The 23,424-nt window shown below is 38.2% G+C and overlaps 6 protein-coding genes across 7 annotated transcripts; 4 read left to right on the forward strand and 2 right to left on the reverse strand.

Moving 5' to 3' along the window:
• The first annotated feature begins 73 nt into the window (after positions 1-73).
• Positions 74-2,271, forward strand: LOC120264663 (peptide-N4-(N-acetyl-beta-glucosaminyl)asparagine amidase A-like). Its single transcript, XM_039272485.1, has one exon. The coding sequence runs from the start codon at positions 255-257 to the stop codon at positions 2,007-2,009; it is 1,755 nt and encodes a 584-aa protein (XP_039128419.1). The 5' UTR covers positions 74-254; the 3' UTR covers positions 2,010-2,271.
• Positions 2,272-4,085: 1,814 nt separating this feature from the next.
• Positions 4,086-6,530, reverse strand: LOC120264664 (serine/threonine-protein kinase TNNI3K-like). Of its 2 annotated transcripts, XM_039272486.1 has the most exons (4): positions 6,114-6,528; positions 4,973-6,035; positions 4,568-4,848; positions 4,086-4,434 (listed from the first exon to the last, which is right to left on the reverse strand). In XM_039272486.1, exons 1-4 carry the CDS (start codon positions 6,461-6,463, stop codon positions 4,425-4,427), a joined length of 1,704 nt encoding a protein of 567 aa, XP_039128420.1. In that variant the 5' UTR covers positions 6,464-6,528; the 3' UTR covers positions 4,086-4,424. The 2 variants fall into 2 exon arrangements, with proteins under 2 accessions (XP_039128420.1, XP_039128421.1); XM_039272487.1 differs by lacking the exon at positions 4,086-4,434 and having other exon boundaries at positions 4,564-4,848; positions 6,114-6,530.
• Positions 6,531-6,662: 132 nt separating this feature from the next.
• Positions 6,663-10,184, forward strand: LOC120265869 (40S ribosomal protein S26-1-like). Its single transcript, XM_039273836.1, has 5 exons — positions 6,663-6,774; positions 6,866-6,958; positions 7,568-7,652; positions 7,745-7,875; positions 9,877-10,184. Exons 1-5 carry the CDS (start codon positions 6,772-6,774, stop codon positions 9,949-9,951), a joined length of 387 nt encoding a protein of 128 aa, XP_039129770.1. The 5' UTR covers positions 6,663-6,771; the 3' UTR covers positions 9,952-10,184.
• A 420-nt stretch (positions 10,185-10,604) lies between these two features.
• LOC120265585 lies at positions 10,605-11,587 on the reverse strand. The gene has a single exon (XM_039273527.1). It carries the CDS (start codon positions 11,469-11,471, stop codon positions 10,629-10,631), a length of 843 nt encoding a protein of 280 aa, XP_039129461.1. The 5' UTR covers positions 11,472-11,587; the 3' UTR covers positions 10,605-10,628.
• Positions 11,588-17,427: 5,840 nt separating this feature from the next.
• On the forward strand, positions 17,428-23,424 carry LOC120264502 (probable serine/threonine-protein kinase PBL25). Its single transcript, XM_039272316.1, has 6 exons — positions 17,428-17,627; positions 21,639-21,725; positions 21,795-22,000; positions 22,073-22,262; positions 22,345-22,736; positions 22,823-23,424. The coding sequence occupies exons 1-6, from the start codon at positions 17,573-17,575 to the stop codon at positions 23,186-23,188; spliced, it is 1,296 nt and encodes a 431-aa protein (XP_039128250.1). The 5' UTR covers positions 17,428-17,572; the 3' UTR covers positions 23,189-23,424.
• Positions 18,614-21,139, forward strand: LOC120264501 (L-type lectin-domain containing receptor kinase VIII.1-like). Its single transcript, XM_039272315.1, is given in 2 exon segments — positions 18,614-19,858; positions 19,860-21,139. Coding segments are annotated over 2 exon segments (2,151 nt in total). The 5' UTR covers positions 18,614-18,793; the 3' UTR covers positions 20,946-21,139.

The raw sequence follows: 23,424 nt of genomic DNA on the forward strand, positions 1-23,424 counted from the left end.
ATAATAGTAGTTGCGAAACATATTTTTCTTGTATTTTTTTCGTCAATATTTAACTAAAAAGATTGGTTAACAAATCAGTTCACTTTCACCCTCAATCAAACTCATAAATTAAATAAAACTCACAAAATTAACAAAAAAAACTAATAAATAATTATTAACAAAAAAATAAAGACACCAAACCATAAAAATTAAAGCTTAGCTTCATCTCCCAACTCGCTAACTTCTTCTCTCAAAGTTCTCTCCCCAAAAAAACAATGAATTCCATTCCAATCCTTCTCTCGCTTCTCCTCTCAGCCATTCTCAGCCGTTCATCCCCCGATCACTTCATTCTCCACCGTCCGATCACGACCACCAACACCTCTTCTCCTCAAGAGTACTTCGATCCCTCCTTCCCTTCCATCCTCCTCCCCGCCGGCGCCGGCGACGGCGATCCCTCCTGCTCCCACGCCGTCCTCTCCCACTCCTTCGCCCACTCCTTCGGCTCTCCTCCAATCTCCGCCCACCTCCCCCCTTGCAACTCCTCCTGGTCCACCGCCATTCTCGATCTCACCATCTCCTCCTCCGGCGAGCAATACGACCGCATCGCCGCCATCTGGATCAACGGCGCCGAGATCCTCCGCACAAGCACCGCCGAACCCACCCCTTCCGGCGTCTTCTGGTCCATCCGCAAAGACATCACCCGCTACGCCCCTCTCCTCCGTCACCCCACCGGCGCTCTCATCTCCGTCATGCTCGAAAACATCATCGACGAAACCCTAACCGGCGTCTACAACCTCAACCTCTCCATCCACTTCTACTCCAACGACACCGACGACTCCGATCTCCTCTCTCTCTCTTCTCCTCCTCTCCACCACTCACTCTTCAAAGATCAACCCGACCTAATCCTCCCCATCTCCAACGACAACAACAGCTCCGGCTTCTGGTTCCGCATCGAGAACGAAACCGATCTCCATTACAAGACCTTCGTCATTCCATCAAACACCTACCGTGCAATCCTCGAGGTCTTCATCTCCTCCCATGGCGACGACGAGTTCTGGTACTCAAATCCCCCCAATATCTACATCGATAAAAACAATCTCACCACAACCCGCGGCAACGGTGCTTTCCGCAACGTCTTCATCACCATCGACGACAAGCTCGCCGGCACAATCATGCCATTCCCAGTGATCTTCACCGGCGGGATCAACCCTTTATTCTGGTCCCCTATCGTCGCCATTGGCGCATTTGACTTACCATCCTACCACCTCGACATCACTCCATTCCTCGGCGTCTTGCTCGACGGCGAACCTCACGAGCTCGGCTTCGGCGTCACTAATGCCACATCATTCTGGCTCATTGACGCCAATCTCCACCTCTGGCTCGACCCCGTCTCCGACCAAGTAGAAGCCGAGCTCATCCACCACCAAGCTCCTCCATTGGCCTTCTCCGCCGACGCTGAATTCAAAAAACTAAATGGTACTTTCAAGCTCGGAGCAGAGACCAAGGTCCATGTCTCCGGCTGGGTGAACTCCTCCCATGGAAACCTCACCATTGATGTGGAACAGAAGATGAAGTACAAAAGCTTGATCTTTTTCCGCAACAATGGTGATTTCAAAGAGGTTCTAATGAAGGGGAAGTTAAAGACTGATGTTAAAATCAAAGACAAGCTTAATGTTGTGCTTCAGAGAAAGGCTTTCAAAGCTAAGTATCCACTTTACTTAGTAACTTATACTTTGAAGGATGAGAATAGTACTAGTTATACTGTGAAAACTAATCTTTCTCATTCTTTCAATGAGAAGAAGAATTTGATTGTTGCCGATAATGTTGTGCATTCTAGCTCTGTTGTTGATACTCAGAATGGTTTTGGATGGATGAGAGTTGAGGGGCATTCGGTTTTAGATGGAATGGCGAACACCGAACAGAGTTATCGGTCTCAGGACTCCGGCGGGTGTCGGTTGAGGAAGATTGGTGCTAAAGATGGTGAGATTTTGTATGATAATTCGACGAATTCTTGTGCTTTTGTTTGGTGATGTATGTGTTGCAGGCTTATGTTCTTAGTTCCAGTGCAGGCGAACTTTTATGTTAACTAGTTTTAGTGATTTTGTGTTTCATATGTCAGGTGTTTATATTAGTCTGAATTCCTCACATAAAGTCTATGTATGTGACTAATATGAACACTATGCTGATGTATCTAAATTGATGGATTTCGCATCCTTGACTTTTAGGTTCAGTCCTCATGCAATTTCATTTGCATAATCTTCATATGTTTGTTTTGTTTTAAATTTCTTGAGACATTGCAGCATTTGGCCAGTAAGTTATGTACTTGTCATTGATTTCATATATAATGATTTTCATGTGCTAATTTTATTTTAACTCTAATAGACATTTTCCCATTATATATATATATATATATATAGCTCTCACAATTATAATTATGTGGATATATGTACAAAATAATCTCTCCCATCTTTAACTGTTTTCTTGGAATTGTTGCTTTTTTATTAACATATTACTAGTAACACTGATTTTATTTAAACTAAAACTTTCAAATTTTTGAGAACAAGCTAACCTAGTTTTGTAACATATAAATCTATACATACTTTAAGTAGATGTATAAACTGTTTTGAGACTGTTTTAAAAAATAATTTTAAGTATTTTTATCATATTTAAATTTAAATTTATATTAAATGTAAAATTAATAATTGAAAATTTCAATTGCTTAATAAATATTCATGAAACCTTGCAAAACTAAAGTATACCAACATTCCTGTTTAAAGGAGTTATTTATAATCATAACATTAGAGTTTTTGTTATTTATAATATTACCTTAAAACTAAAAAATTATAACAACCCTGATGTGGAGCGAGGAAAATTACCTAGTATGTTGATTACTTCATCCCATAACTATCCCCTTACAAAAATGATCAATTATTATTACAGCCATGAACAAAACTATATTTCCTACTATTTGATTTCATACCCATTGATCAGACTTCAGAGTCAATTAAGAAAATTATAAAATATCAAACAAACCTTTCAGAGATAAATAAATGGGTCAAGACTAAACTATTTTTTAATAAAAAAATTAAAACTGTAAAAACATACAAGTATATACATAAATATATATATATGTAATTGCCATGAACAAAACTGTATTTCCTACTATTTGATATCATACCCATTGATCAGAGTCAATTAAAAAATTATAAAATATCAAACAAACCTTTCAGAGATAATAAATGGGTCAAGACTAAACTATTTTTTTATAAAAAAATTAAAACTGTAAAAACATACAAGTATATACATAAATATATATATATATATATATCTAATTTTTACAACAAAAAATACATTAGCAATTACTAACTTTTACAGGGGTATCCAAGCAGTTTTTCGCGCTTATTTAGATTGCCAAATGCCAACCATAGTGACCTTAATCAACAGACTTTATCCTACACTTATGATGATCATATAGATACACTTAAGTTGCATGTCCTATGGATATGTAAGCGTGGGGTAGACCTGGCCATAATAATCCACAACGCCAATAACGTGCTAAGGCCTTTGATTGGCTTTCCAAGCCAATAGGGTCCCACTAGAACAAATTTAACCACATCGCTTACCACCAAACTTAAAAAGCTTAAAAAATAAAAAAAAAAAATACTATATACTGTTATTTTGTATTAAAATATAACCTTATTCTCTTTTTGCAGCAAATAATTAGCTATGAGCTAATTACTACATTTGACCAATTTTTTAAAAAACTTAATACACATTAACAATAACCAATTTTTATTATTTATTTTTTTGTTTTATACAAAGCGGGCAAACCATTATTCATATTATTCATCTCCCAACTTCCAACATGAAGCACTGTATTTTACAGTTATGCTATATCAATGTTAGCAGCTAATTCTTAAGTTGCATGAAATTTGGAGGTGTAGACAAAAGTAAAAGATAAAAATGGCATTTAACTTATTTCCATACTCTATTCACTAATAATGAGTACCTGAGTCAAAAAGGAAATTATTGCATATACTTTGACAGTATGAACATAATATAATAGTTCTTTGAAAGCTAGTCTAGCACTGAGAAACAAAGGCATGTGACAATCAATGCGAAGGCCATATTGAGACTTAATATAGAAAAAAAGCCAAAAACATCAGTGTGAAGGTACATACCGTGAATGACAAGACCTATGCCGGAAGGCATCTACCCACTTTGAGTGGAACTTCCATGGTGAAATGTGACCCTAGTTTTGATTCTCAAAGGGATCACTTTGTAACACTATACTTTCAGTGATGACCAATATGATAAAATTTTGATTCATTTGGGAGAGCTTTGAACCTCAAATGTAGTGCATTTGTAAGTTGTAAACGCAGTAAAAGTGCTCACCTATTGTTGTGTTTTTCAGCAAGGGTTCAGGAGGGCAATTGTTCCAGCACTCAATCATCACTGACAAAGAGATCATTTGTAACACTATATGCTTGCAGGGATGACTAATATGATCAAATTTAATTCATTTGCAAGTACTTTGAACTGAGAATTGAGTACATTTGCAAGTAGTAAGTGCAGTGAAAGTGCTCACCTGTTGTTGTGTTTCCCAAGGATGGAGATGATTTCTGAGAATTCAGGTCGCTCAGAAGGGCAATTGTTCCAGCACTTGATCATCACTGACTTTAGAACCTGTGGGCAGTCTTTGGGTATCTCTGGCCTCAGTCCACATGTGGCAATCCCCACAGCAGCCTGAACCGGGGAGTAGGAAGAGTAAGCTGCCTCCCCAGTCACCATTTCCCAAATCACCATGCCAAAACTATACACATTGCTCATCCAAGTCTCGATCACACTTTCAGGATCCCCAGCTATTATCTGCAACCAAAATCCAATGGAAGCCTATTCATATTAATTTTCCTTACCTTATGACATAGTTGTGATTTCATAGCCTAAAGTAAGGAACAAGTTCGGTATTGAATGCATAAGCAATCCAACAAACCTCGGGGGCCAGCCACTGATACCCGGCCGTCTCATACTCAGTCACCTCCCCGATATTCTTACCAGAAGCTACGATGCCCATATCTCCAAGACAAGCATTCCCCTGCTTATCCAACAGGATCCTCTGCGAATTGAGATCTTTATATGCAACTCCATGGTGGTTCATGAACATGAGCCCCTCTGCAACATCCAATGCAATTCTCATCACATCCTTGAATGCCAACTTCTTCTTCTTCTGAATCAAAGCATGGACTGATCCGCCATCCATCATCTTTGTCACCACACACAAGCCATGGCTCTCTTGAATGCAAATGCCATGGAATTGGAGTATGTTCTTGTGCCCACTGCTCATCAGCTGCAACAAGTCTTGCCGGACTTCGAACTCGAATACATTACCTCTTTCACAGCCTTTCAGCTTCTTCAGATGAATTCTCATCCCTTTGTGACTACCTCTGAATGAGTTGAGACCGGCCTGTTCAACAATCTCCACCTCATTGGAACTAAGCAGCCACTGACCAACATCATCCCCATCTGACCGAACTATCTGCCATTCATCAACAATGACTGAAATCGTAGCTTCGGGCAAAGGAACAGGGAGCTTAACACGGCATGCCATCTCAGTCTCTAGCCCATTTCCACCATCCCCATTCTCCTGGGCATTTTGACAAACACCTTCATGGCATCCACAAAGGCCAAACGGAAACTTCACTTCAGCGTTCCTCGGCTTCTTCCCGGCCAATTTCAGCGCCGCATCGATCCTTGATTTGAAGACCTTCTCGTCGCCGGGCTGAACGAGCACTGTCACGACGGCGAGAGTGAGGCCTTTCTTCTCAAATATCTGTATCTTTTTGCAGCAAATCGAGGAGGAATCAAGCGCTTCAGATATGGCCGACCATGAAAGCGCAGAGTTGCTAGCAAAAGTCAGCTGGAAAACAACTCCATCGTCCTCGGCTTCACCCTGGATTTGTTGAACATGCACTGCAGGGAGATCATCGGAGCTCGCTTGATCTATCAAACGGACATGGAGGAGCACCTCCTTCATGTCGAACCCCGCCTGCGAGTAGCTGCAAAGAAGCACAATGTGAGAAAAACAAGCACAAGTATCTATAAATCCGGCCAAAAGATGAAGGAGAGAACCGAACCTCGTCGGGAGGGAATCAAAATGTCGACGGACGTTGGAGAGGAGGCGATCAGGGAGCTGGCTTCCAGGGTAGAGCTGGGTGAGGTTGCGAACAATGGCAGCCCACACGAGACGAGTGGGGCCTGAGCCAGCGCCGGCAGAGTCTGGGTGTAGTGATGTCTTGAGGGCCGCGACCGCGCCGGCAAAGTTCCGGCCAATGCGCTGCCATTTGGTGGGGGGATTCGAAGTAGAGGAAGTGGAAGCGGTGAAGGCCTCTGACTCTGAGCGATCATTGTTCTTCATCAGCACCTGCTCAACCATGTCCTCGTCGGTGCTCGGCCGCCCGGACCAGCACTCCAGCGCCGCCGCCATGGCTTTCCCGAACTCCTCCCAAAATCCAAAGAAGAAAATCAAAAAGCCAAAAGAAAGAGAAGGAAGAGATTGGAAGACGACCGCATTGTCTTTTACTTGGTGTTTTAGCATATAAACCCCTCATAAATGTTTAAATTTTTAATAGTAGTGGATTTTAAATTCAAATATACCCTCAAGTTTAATTCAAATTAACATTATTAACATTCTATATAAGAACCATCCGTTGTTTGTTCCACCGCGAAGCGGCTCTCGCGAAACCCTAGAAAACCCTAGCTGAGGAGATCCACTGATCCAGAGCGAAGGCGGCGATGGTGAGATCTGGGGATTCCTCTCTCCTTTGTTGTTTCCTTCGCTTGCTTTCCATGTTTCATCGTTCTGATTCTCTTTGGATCTTCTTTGCAGACCTTTAAGCGCAGGAATGGCGGGAGGAACAAGCATGGCCGTGGCCATGTCAAATTCATCCGCTGCTCCAACTGTGGCAAGTGCTGCCCCAAGGTACTTCCTTCTTTTCATGACTCGCTTGTTCTTTAATGGAAAAACCCTAATTGTATTTTGTCAGAATAGAAATAATCTATATATGCTGTTAATTTTCTACGGATTCATCATCATGAAGTGGATTATGATTAGAATTTCAGTGTGGTATTTTTTTTTTCATGCCTTTTTTGCTCCTAGATCTGAAAACCCCAAAACCCTATTTCATTAGAATAGAAGTAAATTTATGTATGTTGTTAATTAGTACTATTTTTACTCATATTACATGTGAAGTCACCATTATAGATTTTTTAGAACTGCATTCTTGCGTATGGACTCCTCTAATGCTTTGTTTGTTGGAGAAATTTCCTCGTTTTTAGGGTTTTTTTTAAGCTTTTCATCACAATTTGAAATATACCGCATACAAAATTTCAGTATGATGTGCGTGATTGACTCTTTCTAATGTTCTGTTTTCATGCATTTCTTGTATTTTATTATGATGGAATAATCAAATAATCGATCTTTTAATACTCACAATGGGACTTGTCACATAATGTGGATTCTGATGAAAATTTTGTTACTGTATTCTTGTATTTATGTGTAAACATCTCCGTGTCTGTTGATTTATTAAAGGACAAGGCCATCAAGAGGTTCCTTGTGAGGAACATTGTGGAGCAAGCTGCAGTGAGAGATGTTCAGGAGGCCTGCGTTTATGATGGTATTGATCATTTGATGCTATGTTTTCTTTACATGAATGCGTGTTTTGTGTTCTCATTTTGACTTTGGAAAATCATAACTTGCACGTTGTAGGGTATACTCTTCCCAAGCTGTATGCGAAGGTGCAGTATTGCGTGTCCTGTGCAATCCATTCGCATGTTGTCAGGGTTAGGTCTCGCACTGCCAGGAGAAACCGTGAGCCGCCTCAGCGTTTCAGGCGCCGGGTACCTCCCTAACTACCTTAGCTTAGTTTTCTTATTTGCTCCTGTGCTTGTAGCTTTCTTTCATTCTCTGTGAGTTTTTATATTATTGGAATTAGCATAAAATAGCTTTAGAGTTCATTTTCATTAAGTTTATAGGTTGTGTAGCCTCTTAACTTATAATCAAGTAAAGATCGTGTTAACTTTGTATTAATTGAAATTTGTAAAGCTAAGAACTAATCTATTAATCGATCACCGAGATCATTGTGTATCCTTTCACATTGTTGCATATATATATATATATATATGTATATTTGTATGTATATGTAAGAGTAATTGAATTTGGAGGAATTTTAAGAACACTTAACAAACAAGATGCACATTTTGGATTCTAGGTGTGAAACACTTTCCTAAAGGAAAATTAGCTCTTATAATGTGTGCCAAGGGTGAATGCTAAGTCTTTAGGATACAAAGAATCACCTTACAATGTTGCACATAACAAAGTGAGCCTTAGAGAAGGAAGAATGTGTTTGATGTTGCACTTGAAAAAGATGAAAGATTTTCCAAGTGATCTATACCTTCATTTAGCACTTTAAGACTTCTATTTATACTAATTTAGAGTTTTGGAAGTTGTGACTTCTTCTTGAACATGACAAGATGGCTTATAACTACTATAACTCCTTTATATTACACCAAGAGCTGCAATCTAATTTGCCTAACTTTCTCTTTACATGAAGAGGTGTCTTCTAAACACTTCAACTACTATAAGACATGAAAGGATGTTGTGTTTAAAATATTTTCAATATTAAAGAAAATATTATAACAGTATATATCCCATGAATCAGTTCATGCATTCTTGTATTATCACCTTGAAGGAAGGAGCTTGAACTAAGTAGATGTGCCAGCTTTAAGAAGATGAATTAAATTAACACAAAACCCCATGTACTATGTGAGAATTTTTTTAATCCATTTCTTTTGGTTTATTTTGTTAGTGACCTTTTTTAAAAGCACGAAAGCATTAAGATAGTTTTGTTTGCTAGCTGAAGGAGTATTTTAAGGAAAGGTTGAAGTTTGTAAAAGATTCACTTTACATTGAATATTTGGTTGAATGTTGGATCCCTTGACATACAAATAAATTGAATTAGTGTCTCATATTAAATTTGAGTTTCATGTGAAAGTTCACATATATTAGTCTAATTTATCTTGATGTAATTTTCTCGAGATATCTTGCCATGAAGTATTTTTCTAGGTATATTTAAAAATTCCTGTGCAAAAGTGGCTAGAGTCCCATTAACATCTTTTGTTAGTATCCTGTTATCTCAGTTTTGATGATTGGAAAACAGTGCTTTTGCACATTTGTTGAGTTTACCACTAATTGGAGTCTTGTGCATTGATCATGTAAATCAAATACTAGTGGACAGAAAGTGATCTGTAGTTAGAAAATCTTGTAAAGTGACATGATTTCTACAAATGTCAGGTTTTCATCATGTGTGGATAGTTTGATTCCAGTTGCTAGTGTTTAAAACCATTCATGAGAATACCATTTGTTTTCCAAAAATGAAGAGACCAAACTGTAAAACTAGGACTATTGGTGCTACAATGTTCTCCAAGTGGTGAATTTTGTTATAAACTTGCTTTTCGAATTTTGCCATTAATGAGTTGATCTGGAATCCAATTCCTATGCTAGCAACACTGATATTGATGCGAACAATTATCCAATTTCCGTAACATTCTTCTGTTTGTAACCATATAGTATCAATGCAGATATGTCAATATACTAGAATCAGTAGGGAGCTAAGGAGCTTGTTTGATAATTCCTTAAACATAGCTATTGGTTACAACTTCTCAGTTTTACCTTGCCTGGTGTGTCTGCAAGCATCAGTCTATGTTTGTTACATTTATGTTACGTAACGTCGCCCCCGCTGTTGAGTCATGTCACAAAAGCAAAAGTTTCCGAGACATAATTTCGGTCTTCCTGTGATTGATCATTATTCATGTATCATTGACTGGTTTCTGTTTTTGCAGGATGATGTTGCAAGGCCAGGCCAAGCTGCAGCTGCACCTCGTCCTGCTGGACCTGCAAATCCAGTTCGCCCATGATCCCAACAACCTCTACTACTCCCATCATCTTCAAACATTCCTAAATTTCCAAACTATGAAATTTCTGTTTAAAACTCTTGTCAAATGTTCTCAAGTCTCAGACTAATTTGCTTTGAATCAATCTCCAAGAACTTAAATGTTGCTAAACCATTGCTATTCTCTTTTTAACATCATAAAGTGATGTACTTTCAAGACAAAGATTATCATCATAGTGCATCAAGTTTGGGAGACAATGCACTGTGTCCAGCTCTTCTTTTAGTCCGCCCTCAACTCATGATAAAGAACACCATGCGTCATAGCCTCAATCCTGATGTTTTTAAAAAAATAAAAAAATAAAAAGAAAGGTTTCTTTTTTCCAAGCATTGGATTCTAAATGCAACCCAAAATGAACACCAGTTGGTCCACACCAATCAAAGTTTCTGGTGCCCACCTCACCTGCATTAAACTTGTATTAATTTCCCCATTTCCATGCCTGTACGGCCGCCGGCTCCTTCTCCCTTTCCCTTTAGATTCTCTCGCATACTCACAACCAGAAGATGAAGATCTCGAGGATTAATCTAATAAACAAATCCCCTTCCTAATTTTTCCTTTAATAATAATAATAATAATAATAATAATAATTTAAAACATAAATAGAAACACCAAACAAAAAATAATAATAATGATAAAAATAATTCTCATTGGTGTGTAATTTTAGTAGTAGTATCACATAAGGTTTCCGACGTGGCGACGGCGGCGAGCTTCGCCGCCGCCGTGCTAGCCGGCTCCGATTTGCAACGCATGAGAACCAGAGGATGAGATGAAGGAGAAGAAGGAGATAAGGAACACATCATCATCATCATCATCATCTTCTTCTTCTTTTCTCCATCTCCTTTGCTTTCATCTTCTCCAGCCGCCATGTCCGGCTGCGCCGGAGCCACTGGCGCCGGCGCGGCTCGGTTGTGCGGCGCCGACCTGCATCTCATCAACAGCAGCGCGTTTCTCGGCGGCGTCGCTGACGGCACGAACACCTTCGTCTCCTCTTCATCATCCTCATCATCCTCCGATGCTGACGTCACCGTATGCTCCGGCTTGGCGTCTTCCGGCGGCTCCTCCTTAATAGAGCTGGAGCTCCGAGCTCGGCTGTAACTCAGCCGGAGCGGCAGCTCTTTGACGCGGCGCCACACCGGCCGCCACCTGAAACAAAGGAAAGTTCCATCGAAGCAACGGCAACGAGGGCGGCGCCATTTGCGAGAACTCGGCTTGGCGGCTTCGCCGTTCGTCTTCTTCCGGCGCATACGCACTTGGCCCATGCACGTGACCTTGGGAGAAGACGGCTCACCTTCATCGGCTTCCGATGAGGTTCTCCGACGAGAGACAAACATGGGGCTGGAACGAACCATAGAAGCTCTGTTTCCTCTTGTGCTTCTGCTCCCACTCTTGCCTTTGAGCAAACCTGTGAGTGCCGGCGCCGGCGTCGGCGCTAGTTTGTCCGGCCGGCCAGGGCTGGCCGTGGTCTTGGGTGGCGCTGAAGGTCTCATGGGTATGATAGCGTGAAAGAGTTGGACATGAATGTGTTTTGTGGTATTGAGAAAAAGAAGAAGAATAAATTTTTTTTAAAGTATTGGAACTGTTTTGGTTTGGTTTGCTTGTTTGGGTTTGTGAGTCTTTTCACTCTGATTTGGCTTTGCTTCTATAGAGATAAGATGTGGACTTCCTAATAATAATTATTATTTAATTGAATTTTTTTTAAATAATAATAATTAATGGGATTTGTTGGATTTATCAAAAATTCTAGAAAATTTTAGTAAAAATTAATTACTCCCTAAGTTTATTTTTATCGGTCACAAATCCATGTTATTGTTTATCTTTTATTTTCTAATATCAAAAAGTATTTATTTTTTTTTCCAAAATTATCCTTAATATTTTATTTAATTTTTTTTCAAAATTAAATATCAAAGAGAAATATAAACGTATAAATTAGGGATAATTTTAAAAAATAATTAATTTTGTATAAAAATTTGTGAAATAACTAAATTTCTTGATATGTGAGATTCAGTTAACCACAACAAATAAAAAAACTGAGAGAGTAAATCAGTAACCTCCCCGTTTGGATTGCGGAATAGGAATGGGAATAGGGAGAATAAAAAAAGAAGAGGAATGTGAATGGGAATAAGGGGAATGAGAATAATGCGTTTGGTTTAAGGAAATAAGAATTGGGAATAAAAAAATGAAAAGGTAGGATGTAGTAAAATTACATCAATACCCTTGTATATAAATAATATGATATTATATAAAATAATAGATTATGTTTAATGAAAATATTTAACATTATTTATTATTAATTATTTCAATATATTATAATTATATAATTAATCTTAATAATTTATTTAACAATTATATATTTATTAAATTAGTTAATATCATTAAATACGTTTAATTAAATTAATTAAATTAATTAAATTTTATTTATTTTAATTTTAATTTCCCAAAATAATTTAATTAAATTATTTTAATAAATAAAGCTAAAATATATAAATATGTAATTATATATGCTAGGGGTATATTAGTAATTTTATAACTAAGGCATACTTCTCCCCCCATTTTTGGGTGGAATAGGATGCCTCTCCTAGGAGTAATCCTTTTCCCATACATGGAGGCAACTCATGCCTTTCCTGATTACCAAACAAGGGCTTGGGAATGAGATTCCCATTCCCAAGCCCTCAATTCGTGATCCAAACGCTATATTGGCACCAAATCCCTATATAGAATGTTCGTGTCCTATTAATAAAAATGTGTGTTTGGATTTTAACTTAAACATGGGTGTGTTGTATTGAGGGATTAACTCCATATTTGTGCATGTCCCTAACTTGGTTTCTCTAAATCTCATTAAAATTTATTAATATTTGATTTAGTGAATATATTTATTTATATGGTTTTTATTTATTTATTTTCTTAATATTATATATATATATATATATATATATATATATATATATATTCAGGTGGAAATAATAAGTTCTAGAGATAAAGCAAGATTTTTCTAAAATAAGTTTTTAGTAAAAAAGTCAATTTTTTTTTTCAAATATTAGATTTTTATATTTAGAGTATATATAGATATCTCTCATAAACTAACTTAGAAAATTAAACACAAATAATAAAAAAAATGGAATGCTAACTAACTGGTTAATAAATTTATTAAGGAGTTAAATAGATTAATTAATAAAAGTTTAATAATTGAAACATTGACACGAGTGGGTGAATCAGCAGCATAATTGTATTTTAGTTTAAGTTAATGACAAAGGTTTTAATTAATGGATGATCACGTTGCATTTGTTTGCCGGTGGACGCCTCTGCCTTTGTCTCACTGCTCTGTCATGTCCTTCTCAGGAGGGATTCTCAAGTGTACAAATGCCTTTATATGTGCATTAATTATTATTATTATTATTATTATTATTATTATTATTATTATCATCGTTAAAAAAAAAGTTTATAACTAAGTAACAAGCATACCCACTTAAAAAAATCCTATAAACGTGAACACATCTATGCTCTTACTTTATATGAATTTAAGATTTAATTTTTGATTATTTTTAAAATAAAATATTTTATGTAAAAGATTAGGTACCAAATGGTTTTGTTAAAAAATTTTGAGATTTAAAGGATTGTATTAATTAAGAAATCTTGAAACATGTACTTATATTGGTGAAATATTTATTTGAATTTAATTATTTTTTTAATGATTAAATTACTATTAATAAATAATGAAAAGAGAGTTAAAAAAACACTGCGAAAGCAATGGTACTGTATTAGAGTAAAAATAGTCAATTTCTTGACTGAATTACAATGTAAAGTCAGAAATACATTGAAGATAGCCAGACCAACTTGCAAATGACAGTTGAAGAGAAGATGTGGGCCTTTTTTTTTTATTTTTTTATTTTCACCTTCAATTAATATATAAAATTTATAAAAGTATAGAATGATTATTAATTTTTAAAGAACATGAATAAAATGAAAAAAAAAAAGTGAATAATAGTTTTTTTAGAAAATATAATGATTTTGATGAGAGAAATATATAAATAAATAAATAAATAATATTTTTAGGGATACATAATGGCCTATTATTTGTAAGGGCAGTGTGCAACCGTAATAATAATAATAATAATAATAATAATAATAATAATAATAATAATAATAATAATAAATCCCACTCTCCAAGAGACTTTAAGTATGATTCTGAAAAAGGGTCACTGTACGAAGTTTGTAGTTTTGTCTTTTGAGCCACATACTTTGTTACTTTGTGAAAAAACTTTTGATTTAATTAAAACAAAAAATCAATGCAAGTGATTAATTTAGTAATGCTAAAGAAGTATAAATTTTGCTAGTAAATTATCTTTTAAATGGTATAATTTAATCTAAGCTTGCAACCAATCCTTAAACTTTCAATTTTACCAAATAATATATATATTTTTCCTAATTTATTGTAATGCATTTCCTCTATTACTTTTATTGTTAACCATTTTATGTTGTAAGCACTACGGGCCTTAGACATGAGCCACTTGTTTAACAAGTCTAGGACCCTTTGGGCTACAACTTTTCTTAGGCCCACCATTAATCTTGATCTATATATATATATATAAAAATCTATTATTTAATAAAAATAGTTAAAATAAATTTGGTTATAATTTCACCAAAGAGCTCATTTTAATAATTTATCATGATCACATATATGGGAAATAAAGTCTTTGACCTACTGGCTCAATAAAATAATATCATTGATACATAGTCAGCATGGCGCAATAAGTGTGTATATATAATATACAATTATACATATACATGTGTATATATATACATAATTATATAGAGAGAGCTTCAATTATCTGCGAATGTTAGCAGAGCATCCGCATTTTATAAAAAATAAAAAAGAACACAAAAGAGAAGAGATAGAGAACTAAAAAACATAAGTGGATCAAGGAAGGCAGGACCCATAAAATTACTATCAAACGACAACCAAAGATGTTCTTTGACATGTCTAGAGATGAACCCAGAAGATATATGCTTATATATATATAGAGAGAAAAGGTTCTCTGTGGACGTGCATAGACGTCCACAGATAACTACAGTAATGTTAAACTGTAGCTGGTTTTAATTTTGTTTTTACTGTGCATCTCATTTTTTACTGTGATAACGGTCTTAAGCACAGTAACACTGTTTATTAAATAGTATCCGACCGTTGAATCGAAATTCAACGGTCCAAAGCAACGTTCACAGATTAAAAATCTGTGAACGTGCATAAAAGATCGATCCTCATATATATATATATATACCGTTAAGAGAAATCAAGGACGTGTACAGATGTGAAGTGTAATAATAAGATTAATAAGTATCTATGCGAACCTTGTGTGGATTTTGGATCTTGAGTTATTTTCGAAACAAATATCCTACATAAGAACCTGTGTTAATAGGTCAAAAAAAGCCGTTGGCAGGCATTTATATATATATATATATAAGAAATGAGGTGGATAAGCAAATAAATGGTTTATTAATTATAAACAAAAGAAAAAAATAAAAAAAAAACAAGGGCAATGAGGTCATTTGAACACTGGGCGCGAATTCGAAAGCATTAGAGATCCCGCGCGCGAATTCGATGGTGCTTTCTCTTTTCTCCCACGAATTCCATTCATCAATCGAAGATCTTCGACATTGATGGAATTCGAGCTCTCATCCCTAATTCCAAGGTGAGTATCTATCATCTTCAAGATGATTGTTTCCAGAATGCATACCAAATGCTTGATTAATTGTTAGCTTGTAGAATTCTGGCTAGGGTTCTAAGGATCCTTTAATGTTGGTTATTTTCATCGATTTTGATGCTTAGTATCATGATTTGATTACCATTTGTGTTATTCATCACTGATTCAGATGAAATTGCTAACAAATTCCACTATAAACTTGAAAGTGTTTGTCCTATTGATTCGTTTTGGTTTCTTTGTGAACTATTAGATTTCTAGTTCGTGTTATGTGTTTGTTAATAGTTTTCAATTCATGAATTCTTGAAATATATGGCTGTTAAATCATTGCTGTAGAAGCACATTCCTCTGATTTGGATAATTCTCAAGCTGCAAACAACTGATTTCGTTGTAAATCATGCTCTGTGATGTGGCTTGACTGGTTACTGAGGATTGGAAACTGGTGTAAGTTTGAAATGTGGGATTAGTAATGCCATGTTTCTGTGAAAAGAACATTTCTTCAAAATTGATCCCACTTGTGATTAGTAGACTTGAGGTTTCGTATTCAATTTTGATTTTTTCAAAAAGAATCACTGAAAATGAAGATAAGTGTTAGACTGTGTCAATGCAAAAATTTGTTGATTTTACCTTAAAGAGAGTATATTGGAGAACATGTTGAAGTAGATTGGAAATGAATCCTTTGGGACAAAATAATAGTGTTCTTCAACCACTACCATCCTCCTGATTGATGTCCATGTAATTTTAATGGAAATTTACATAGCTATAACTACTGCGGTTCAGGTAGCCTTTCAATTAAAACCTTCCAATTCATGAACAACTCTGATCAATGTGTGATGGTTTGGTAGCAAATTTAATGTTTCTCATATATGGTAATAGTTGAAGTGACTTGTTGTTCTATTACTGGCCTCCCATGGTTAATTTCAATATCCCTTTAATTTCAAGGCAGTAACTTTAATCTTTTTTGCTTATGTGTTTATAATTTACCATTTTTCTTCACTAGCTAATGATGGGAAAATGCAGAAATGTAATCTTTGTGTTCATTGAAGTCAATTTTAGTCTATCACTGTCTATACCTTCTCTAACTTTTGAAATGTTCTGAAAGGTCTCTGCTTTCATGATTCTGTTAGTCAGTACTAGTCACTTTAGGCTCAAATTTTCACAAACTTATAATTAGTGAATGCCATAAAGTTCAACTTACGGATTCCCAAAGTTGTTGCACATTGAAACATGCTTGTCCAAACTGAGTGATTTCTGCGTCATGTTTACATAAAATTGAAGTTAATGGCAACCTTCTAACCACCTGTTTCTTTGGCTTGTACTAAATGGAGAGATATATACCAGAAGAAACATTAGAGCTTGCAGATTAAGCATTCATTAATTCTTGAACCTGAAGTTCTCTGGCAATGTGACATAAAGTTATATCTTCTACTTCAAGTGATCACTCTAGTCATTGACTTGTGTTTGATGACTTGATCCACTGATTAGCCATGGCTGCCGCTGCCTTTTTGTTTTCAATTGAAAGCCATTTTGGTCTTTGCTTGAATGAAAAGGTGACTCTTTACATATGCACACTTCTTTTTACATGGATTTTTCTAGTTAAAAGAAAGTGATAGATTGTCAATTATTGGATTCAATCAAACTCATCTCAGTTTTACAGTTTGATCTTATTGATGTACAGGAATGAATTGAGATAGAGATGGCATCAGAACAGTTCTCATGGCACAAGTCACTTGAAAACAAATACTGAGAATTAGTACCTGATCCTTTCCTTTAGTGAAGTTAGGTGGGATCTCATGAAGGAAAAGTCCTCTGCTGAGATGCAAAACCTGGGTCCACAAACGTCCTACTCGTGCATTGCACACAAAGCAAGCATAAAGCCAGTCTGTGCATGAATTATGCACATTTCTTGCCTCTCCATCATTCTGCTAATTTCCCAAGAACAATCTCCGAGTAAGTTTCTTATTTTTTTATTCATACTTTATTATTATTTTAATCATTTTACTTGTTATAGTGGGTTTATTAATTATAATATAATTATCATTGGTTTAGAAAACCATAACTAGAGTAGCCTCTTTTATTTTATAAAAATTAAAAAGCACCACTCTGTCTACGTTTGGTGATTGCATCAAATCACCAAACCGTCATCTTGTGTTAATAATAAATAAATAGCTTGAAAGTTTACCGTCACATGCACCGTATTCAACTCACTTGATTAAATTAAAATTTATCTATTTTAAATCTATCTAATTAAAAATATTTAACTGTGAAATAGGTGTACTACTGTAAACGTAGACATTGTTATTTTCACTCCAACTTCTAAGCTTGCTAGGGGTTGCTCCATCCCAAGTATTTTATTCCATTGATTAGTTGATTTTTGTTTGCATCCTTTTATGATTATCAGGTGTCGCTTATCTATTCTTCAACCAATCAAAAATTTCTTTTTTTAACCCTATATAAATCTTACATAATTCCAAACTATATTGATCCACAATAACTATATAATACTTTTATTTTGTTTTTATTAATAATCCGAACAAACTTTTCCACCACGCAATCGATTCACATTCCACACACTCTATTTATGTTTCAATCATGTATTGAAAAAAAAAAATAAACTATCAATCATTTATCGTAATAAATCAACTACTAATTTTATGAGTTAGATATTTTAACGGTTCTGATGGCTATAATTTTTCTTTTTTCAAGAAAAGCCATAATGCTTTTTTTTTGTTTTTTTTTGTTAATATAAGTGTGGCATATGTACAAGATATGTTGCTTATTAGAGCAGAGTAGAGCACTAATAATTTATCTACTTTTATTATCACCGACCAGAACTCCGCTCCTTCACCAAGTTTACCGTTGCTAAACAAGACACGTGGCAAACTGTCCCAACGTTTGTCCCCACCTCTTTTTCTTAGTTTTCTTTTCCTTCATAGACCCAAAGTCATCATCCACATCCTTATGCCTCTATCCCCCCACCACTCCCCCTTTCCATCTAAACAAAGCCTTCTCCATTCCCCACCACCTCCTCCACTTCACCAACCTTCCATCTCTCCTCCATCCTTCATGGCCTCCTTCTTCTCCTCCTCTTCCATCCTTCTTCTCTAATTCACACTATGCCTTCTTCTCTTCTTCTCCTTCTTCTCTTCATCCACTTCCTTCTCTTTTCTGAAGCCACTAAGTTTGATTTAACTACACTATCTTTAACAAGCTTAAAGCTCCTCGGTGATGCCCATTTGCACAATGGCACCATTCGCCTGTCACGTGACTTGCCCGTCCCCAACTCCGGCGCCGGCCGTGCTCTCTTCTCCGATCCCATTCCCCTCCGCCACCCTGTAACTCACCTTCCCCTTCCTTTCTCCACCTTCTTCTCCTTCTCCATCACTAACCTCAACCCCTCCTCCATCGGTGGCGGCCTTGCCTTTCTCCTCTCCCCTGACGACCACTCTCTCGGCGACTCCGGCGCCTTCTTAGGCCTTCTCAACTCCTCTTCCTCTTCCCCTTCCCCTGTTCTTGCTGTTGAATTTGATACTCTTATGGATGTCGAGTTTCATGACATCAATGGCAACCACGTCGGCATCGATCTTGGCAGTATGGTCTCCTCTTTGGTCACCGATCTTGACTCCGCCGGCATCGACTTGAAAAGCGGCGATCTTGTTAACTCTTGGATCGAGTTCGACGACGATGGCGTTCTTCAGGTTTTTGTCTCTTATTCCACTGTTCGCCCTTCCGTCCCTGCTCTCTCCTTCCCTATCGATCTCTCCCAGTTCGTCCAGGATTCCATGTTCGTCGGCTTCTCCGCTTCCACCCAAGGCAGCACCGAGATCCACACTATAGAATGGTGGACCTTTTCCTCTTCATCATCTTCTTCTTCTTCTTCTTCTCAGCCTCCGCCGTCACCTTCGCCGCCGGTGTTTTCTTCCACTCCGAATGTTGCTTCTCCATCACCACCTTCACTCGCCCCTTCAATGTCAGTCTCCGTTGCCGAGAGTCCAAAGAATGGAACAACGACGACGACTACGACCTCATCATCCTGCCAAAACAACCGCCTTTGCCGCCAAGGTCCAGCGGCTGTAGCAGGCGTAGCAACGGCCGGCGTCTTCGTGGTTGCCTCTTGCGCCGGCGTCGCCTTCTGGGTCTTCGCACGAAGATCAAAGTCTTTTCAAGAAATGGGAGAACTTAGCCGCCGCCGCTGAGATCGTCAACGCTCCGAGAGAGTTCAGCTACAAAGAGCTCAGCGCCGCAACCCGCTCATTCGACTCCTCCCGCATCATCGGCCACGGCGCCTTCGGCACCGTCTACAAAGGCATCGTCCCTGAAACCGGTGCTCTCATTGCCGTCAAACGCTGCATTCACAACGACGCCAATAGTGTTCAAGGCCGCGCTGAGTTCCTCTCCGAGCTCTCCATCATCGCCAGTCTCCGCCACCGGAACCTCGTCCGGCTCCAAGGCTGGTGCCATGAGAAAGGAGAGATCCTCTTGGTCTATGACTATATGATCCATGGCAGCCTTGATAAAGCTTTGTTTGAAACCAAGTCACCGGCTTTAGGATGGCGGCACCGGAAAGAGATCCTCACCGGCGTGGCATCGGCGCTGGCGTACCTCCACCGCGAGTGCGAGCGCCAAGTGATCCACCGAGACGTGAAGTCCAGCAACGTCATGCTCGACGAGGGATTCCGCGCGCGTCTCGGTGACTTCGGCCTCGCTCGCCAAGTCGAGCACGATAAGTCACCGGATGCCACCGTCACCGCCGGCACAATGGGATATCTCGCGCCGGAATACCTCCTCACTGGTCGCGCCACGGAGAAGACGGATGTGTTCAGCTTTGGCGCTCTCGTCCTCGAGGTTGTCTCCGGCCGAAGGCCGATCGACGGGAACGAAGGCCGGAACTTGGTTGAGTGGGTGTGGCGGCTTCACGGCGAGGGGCGAATAATGGCGGCCGTGGACGAGAGAATGGGCTGCGAGTTCGATGAAGCGGAGGTGCGGAGGGTGTTGCTCGTCGGACTGGCGTGCTCCAGCCCCGACGCCGTGGCGAGGCCGGCAATGCGCAGCGTCGTTCAGATGCTTTCCGGCGAAACCGAGCCACCGTTCGTCCCTGGCTCCAAGCCATCCATGAGCTTCAGCTCAAATCACCACCTTCTCCTCAGCTTGCAGGACAGCGTCTCTGACTACAATGGCTTGCTTTGCCCGCTCTCTTCTTTATCTTCTTCAACCTCTTCTCTTCGGAGCACCGTCGCCGGCGGCGTCTCCGCCGGCGACCACTGTTGAATAATAATTTATTAGTACCAAATGTAGATGTATATATACCTTTCTTTTTTTTTTTCTTTTTAGGTTGGATATTTAGTTAGTTAATTAATTAATTAATTATTATTTTTTCTTATTATTGGCAAATGTCTATCAAATAACATGATATTTATTATTATTTTGAGGAATAAATGAAGTGTTACATTGGATTCTGGGGAGATGGATTGATGTATTGTTGTATTTGTTGACAAAGAGGGAGAGGGATTATCCATCTTTGAAGCTAAGTGAGTTGGAAATTGATTGTTTAATCAGTCTAGTGATAATGACACTGCCTCAAAAGTATTTGTCACATGAACTGATGCAGGAATTTTCTGGCTGTTATTGTGGATTCATGAGTGGTATAACGTGTGGTCTCTGACCTCTTATCACATGCTGCTCTGCTCTGTTCTGTTTGATCAATTAACAATTGAAATAAATTTTCTTTTATTTATTTTATTAGTTTTATTTCAAGACATGAAAAGGGAGGTCCACCAGAAAAATAGGCTGTTTTTCCTCTCTGTTACGCCAAAGACGGAATGGTCCTCCCAAAATTGTAAATTTGTTTTCAAGTTTTGTCCTGGTTTTATCATTTGATGCAATCTTTGTAATGTTTTTGTAATGTTGAAGAGATTGAATGATATTGAGAGATGAGTTGCTTTTCTTGTTTCTCCTCCACAGAGAAGAAGGCATCAAAGTTTGATGCCAGGAAGCAACCCAGTCCTGCTCCAATTTCCAATAGAACCACTGCATTGGCTGCAGAATCAGGTAAGGTATTGAAATTTATATTCAATTCATCTTAAAATGCAACCCAATTGCCTTTTCTTTCTTTCCCAGAGAAAACAAGAGATAAGTACATTACTGAAACAACAACAGCAACTCGGAAAGAAACTGGCAATGGCAATGGGAATGGAAACATTCAGGCACAGACATTTACGTTCAGAGACCTGGCTTCAGCTACAAAAAACTTCCGGCCTGATTGCCTGCTTGGCGAAGGAGGATTTGGAAGAGTTTATAAAGGTCGACTTCAAAGCACTGGGCAGGTAAATGAGTCTTGAATTGTTATGCTATCCAATGGAAGATGCTCCTAATTATTTGATTGTGTATGTCTTCAGCTTGTTGCTGTTAAACAGCTTGACAGAAATGGCTTGCAAGGCAATAGAGAATTTCTTGTTGAGGTTTTGATGCTCAGTCTTCTGCATCATCCAAACCTTGTTAACCTTATTGGTTATTGTGCTGACGGAGATCAGAGACTATTGGTGTATGAATTTATGGCCAGGGGATCTCTAGAAGACCATTTGCTTGGTATTTTATCTTATTTTATTTCTGCAGAAATGATTCATGTCTGCAATTTCATAGCTGAGATTTCAACACATTGTATTGGCAGATATTCCACTGGATCAAAAACCGTTAAACTGGCACACAAGAATGAAAATTGCTCATGGTGCTGCAAAAGGTCTTGAGTATTTGCACGACAAAGCCAATCCGCCTGTTATATACCGCGATCTTAAATCACCGAATATATTGCTTGACAGAGATTTCAATCCAAAGCTCTCAGATTTCGGTCTTGCTAAGCTCAGTCCGGTCGGTGATAATGTTCATGTGTCCTCAAGGGTGATGGGAACCTATGGATACTGTGCACCGGAATATGCAAGAACCGGGCAGCTGACTGTAAAATCAGATGTTTACAGTTTCGGAGTTGTAATGCTGGAGATAATCACTGGAAGGCGAGCCATTGACACTAGCAGGCCGATGCACGAGCAGAACCTCACAACTTGGGTGAGATCTCATTTCATTGTACTCACTAATTACAGATTCATCATAGTATTGAAAGTGTTATTTCTTGGTTTCTTCTTGTTTTGTAGGCGCAACCGATGTTCAAAGACCAGAAGAGATTTCCGGAGCTTGTGGATCCATTGCTGCGAGGAGAGTACCCAGGAAGGGCATTGAATCAAGCAGTAGCTGTGGCTGCAATGTGCCTACAGGAGGATCCATTGGTGCGGCCGATGATGGCTGATGTTGTTATGGCTCTTAATGTCCTCGCAACTGGATGTGAAGATAATGTTGGAAGATCTTCTCCTTCATTCCGCCTGTCCCTGCAAAACGAGGAACAAATACAAGAACAACAGATGACAGATTATGACAGTGATGCGGAGCGCAGGCATGCCGTTGCGCAGGCCATTCGATGGGGTTCCAGTAATTCCAGAAATAGCAAGCATTTGCAGACATGAAGATCATCCTGCAGTCTCTATGTATAAGAGTACATATTTCTGATCCCTGTTTCAACATTTTGTATAATTTCTTGTCCACGTTGAGTGTAGTATATTATTTTGGAATTTGTCCACAGAATGACAAATTTACAATGAGCTGTGAATATAAGCTTCCGCATAAAGAACTCATGATACAAATTCAACATATACCAAAACTATCATAGATAATCAAAGAGAACAAATTGCGGCAAAAAAAA

Source organism: Dioscorea cayenensis, chromosome 7 (assembly GCF_009730915.1).
Source record: "Dioscorea cayenensis subsp. rotundata cultivar TDr96_F1 chromosome 7, TDr96_F1_v2_PseudoChromosome.rev07_lg8_w22 25.fasta, whole genome shotgun sequence".
In the NCBI taxonomy this organism is placed as follows: domain Eukaryota; kingdom Viridiplantae; phylum Streptophyta; class Magnoliopsida; order Dioscoreales; family Dioscoreaceae; genus Dioscorea; species Dioscorea cayenensis.

Bases quoted from the DNA above. Each gene is read 5' to 3' on its own strand.
- LOC120264663 (XM_039272485.1), top strand. From the start codon at position 255: ATGAATTCCATTCCAATCCTTCTCTCGCTTCTCCTCTCAGCCATTCTC.
- LOC120264664 (XM_039272486.1), bottom strand. From the start codon at position 6,463: ATGGCGGCGGCGCTGGAGTGCTGGTCCGGGCGGCCGAGCACCGACGAG. The intron at 6,036-6,113 runs GTTCGGTTCTCT...GCTTCTTTGCAG, and splicing joins TTTGATTCCCTCCCGACGAG to CTACTCGCAGGCGGGGTTCG. The intron at 4,849-4,972 runs GTTTGTTGGATT...TTTTGGTTGCAG, and splicing joins ATCAGTGGCTGGCCCCCGAG to ATAATAGCTGGGGATCCTGA.
- LOC120265869 (XM_039273836.1), top strand. The intron at 7,653-7,744 runs GTATTGATCATT...TGCACGTTGTAG, and splicing joins GGAGGCCTGCGTTTATGATG to GGTATACTCTTCCCAAGCTG. The intron at 7,876-9,876 runs GTACCTCCCTAA...CTGTTTTTGCAG, and splicing joins CTCAGCGTTTCAGGCGCCGG to GATGATGTTGCAAGGCCAGG.
- LOC120265585 (XM_039273527.1), bottom strand. From the start codon at position 11,471: ATGAGACCTTCAGCGCCACCCAAGACCACGGCCAGCCCTGGCCGGCCG.
- LOC120264502 (XM_039272316.1), top strand. From the start codon at position 17,573: ATGCACATTTCTTGCCTCTCCATCATTCTGCTAATTTCCCAAGAACAA. The intron at 21,726-21,794 runs GTAAGGTATTGA...TTTCTTTCCCAG, and splicing joins TGCATTGGCTGCAGAATCAG to AGAAAACAAGAGATAAGTAC. The intron at 22,737-22,822 runs GTGAGATCTCAT...CTTGTTTTGTAG, and splicing joins AGCAGAACCTCACAACTTGG to GCGCAACCGATGTTCAAAGA.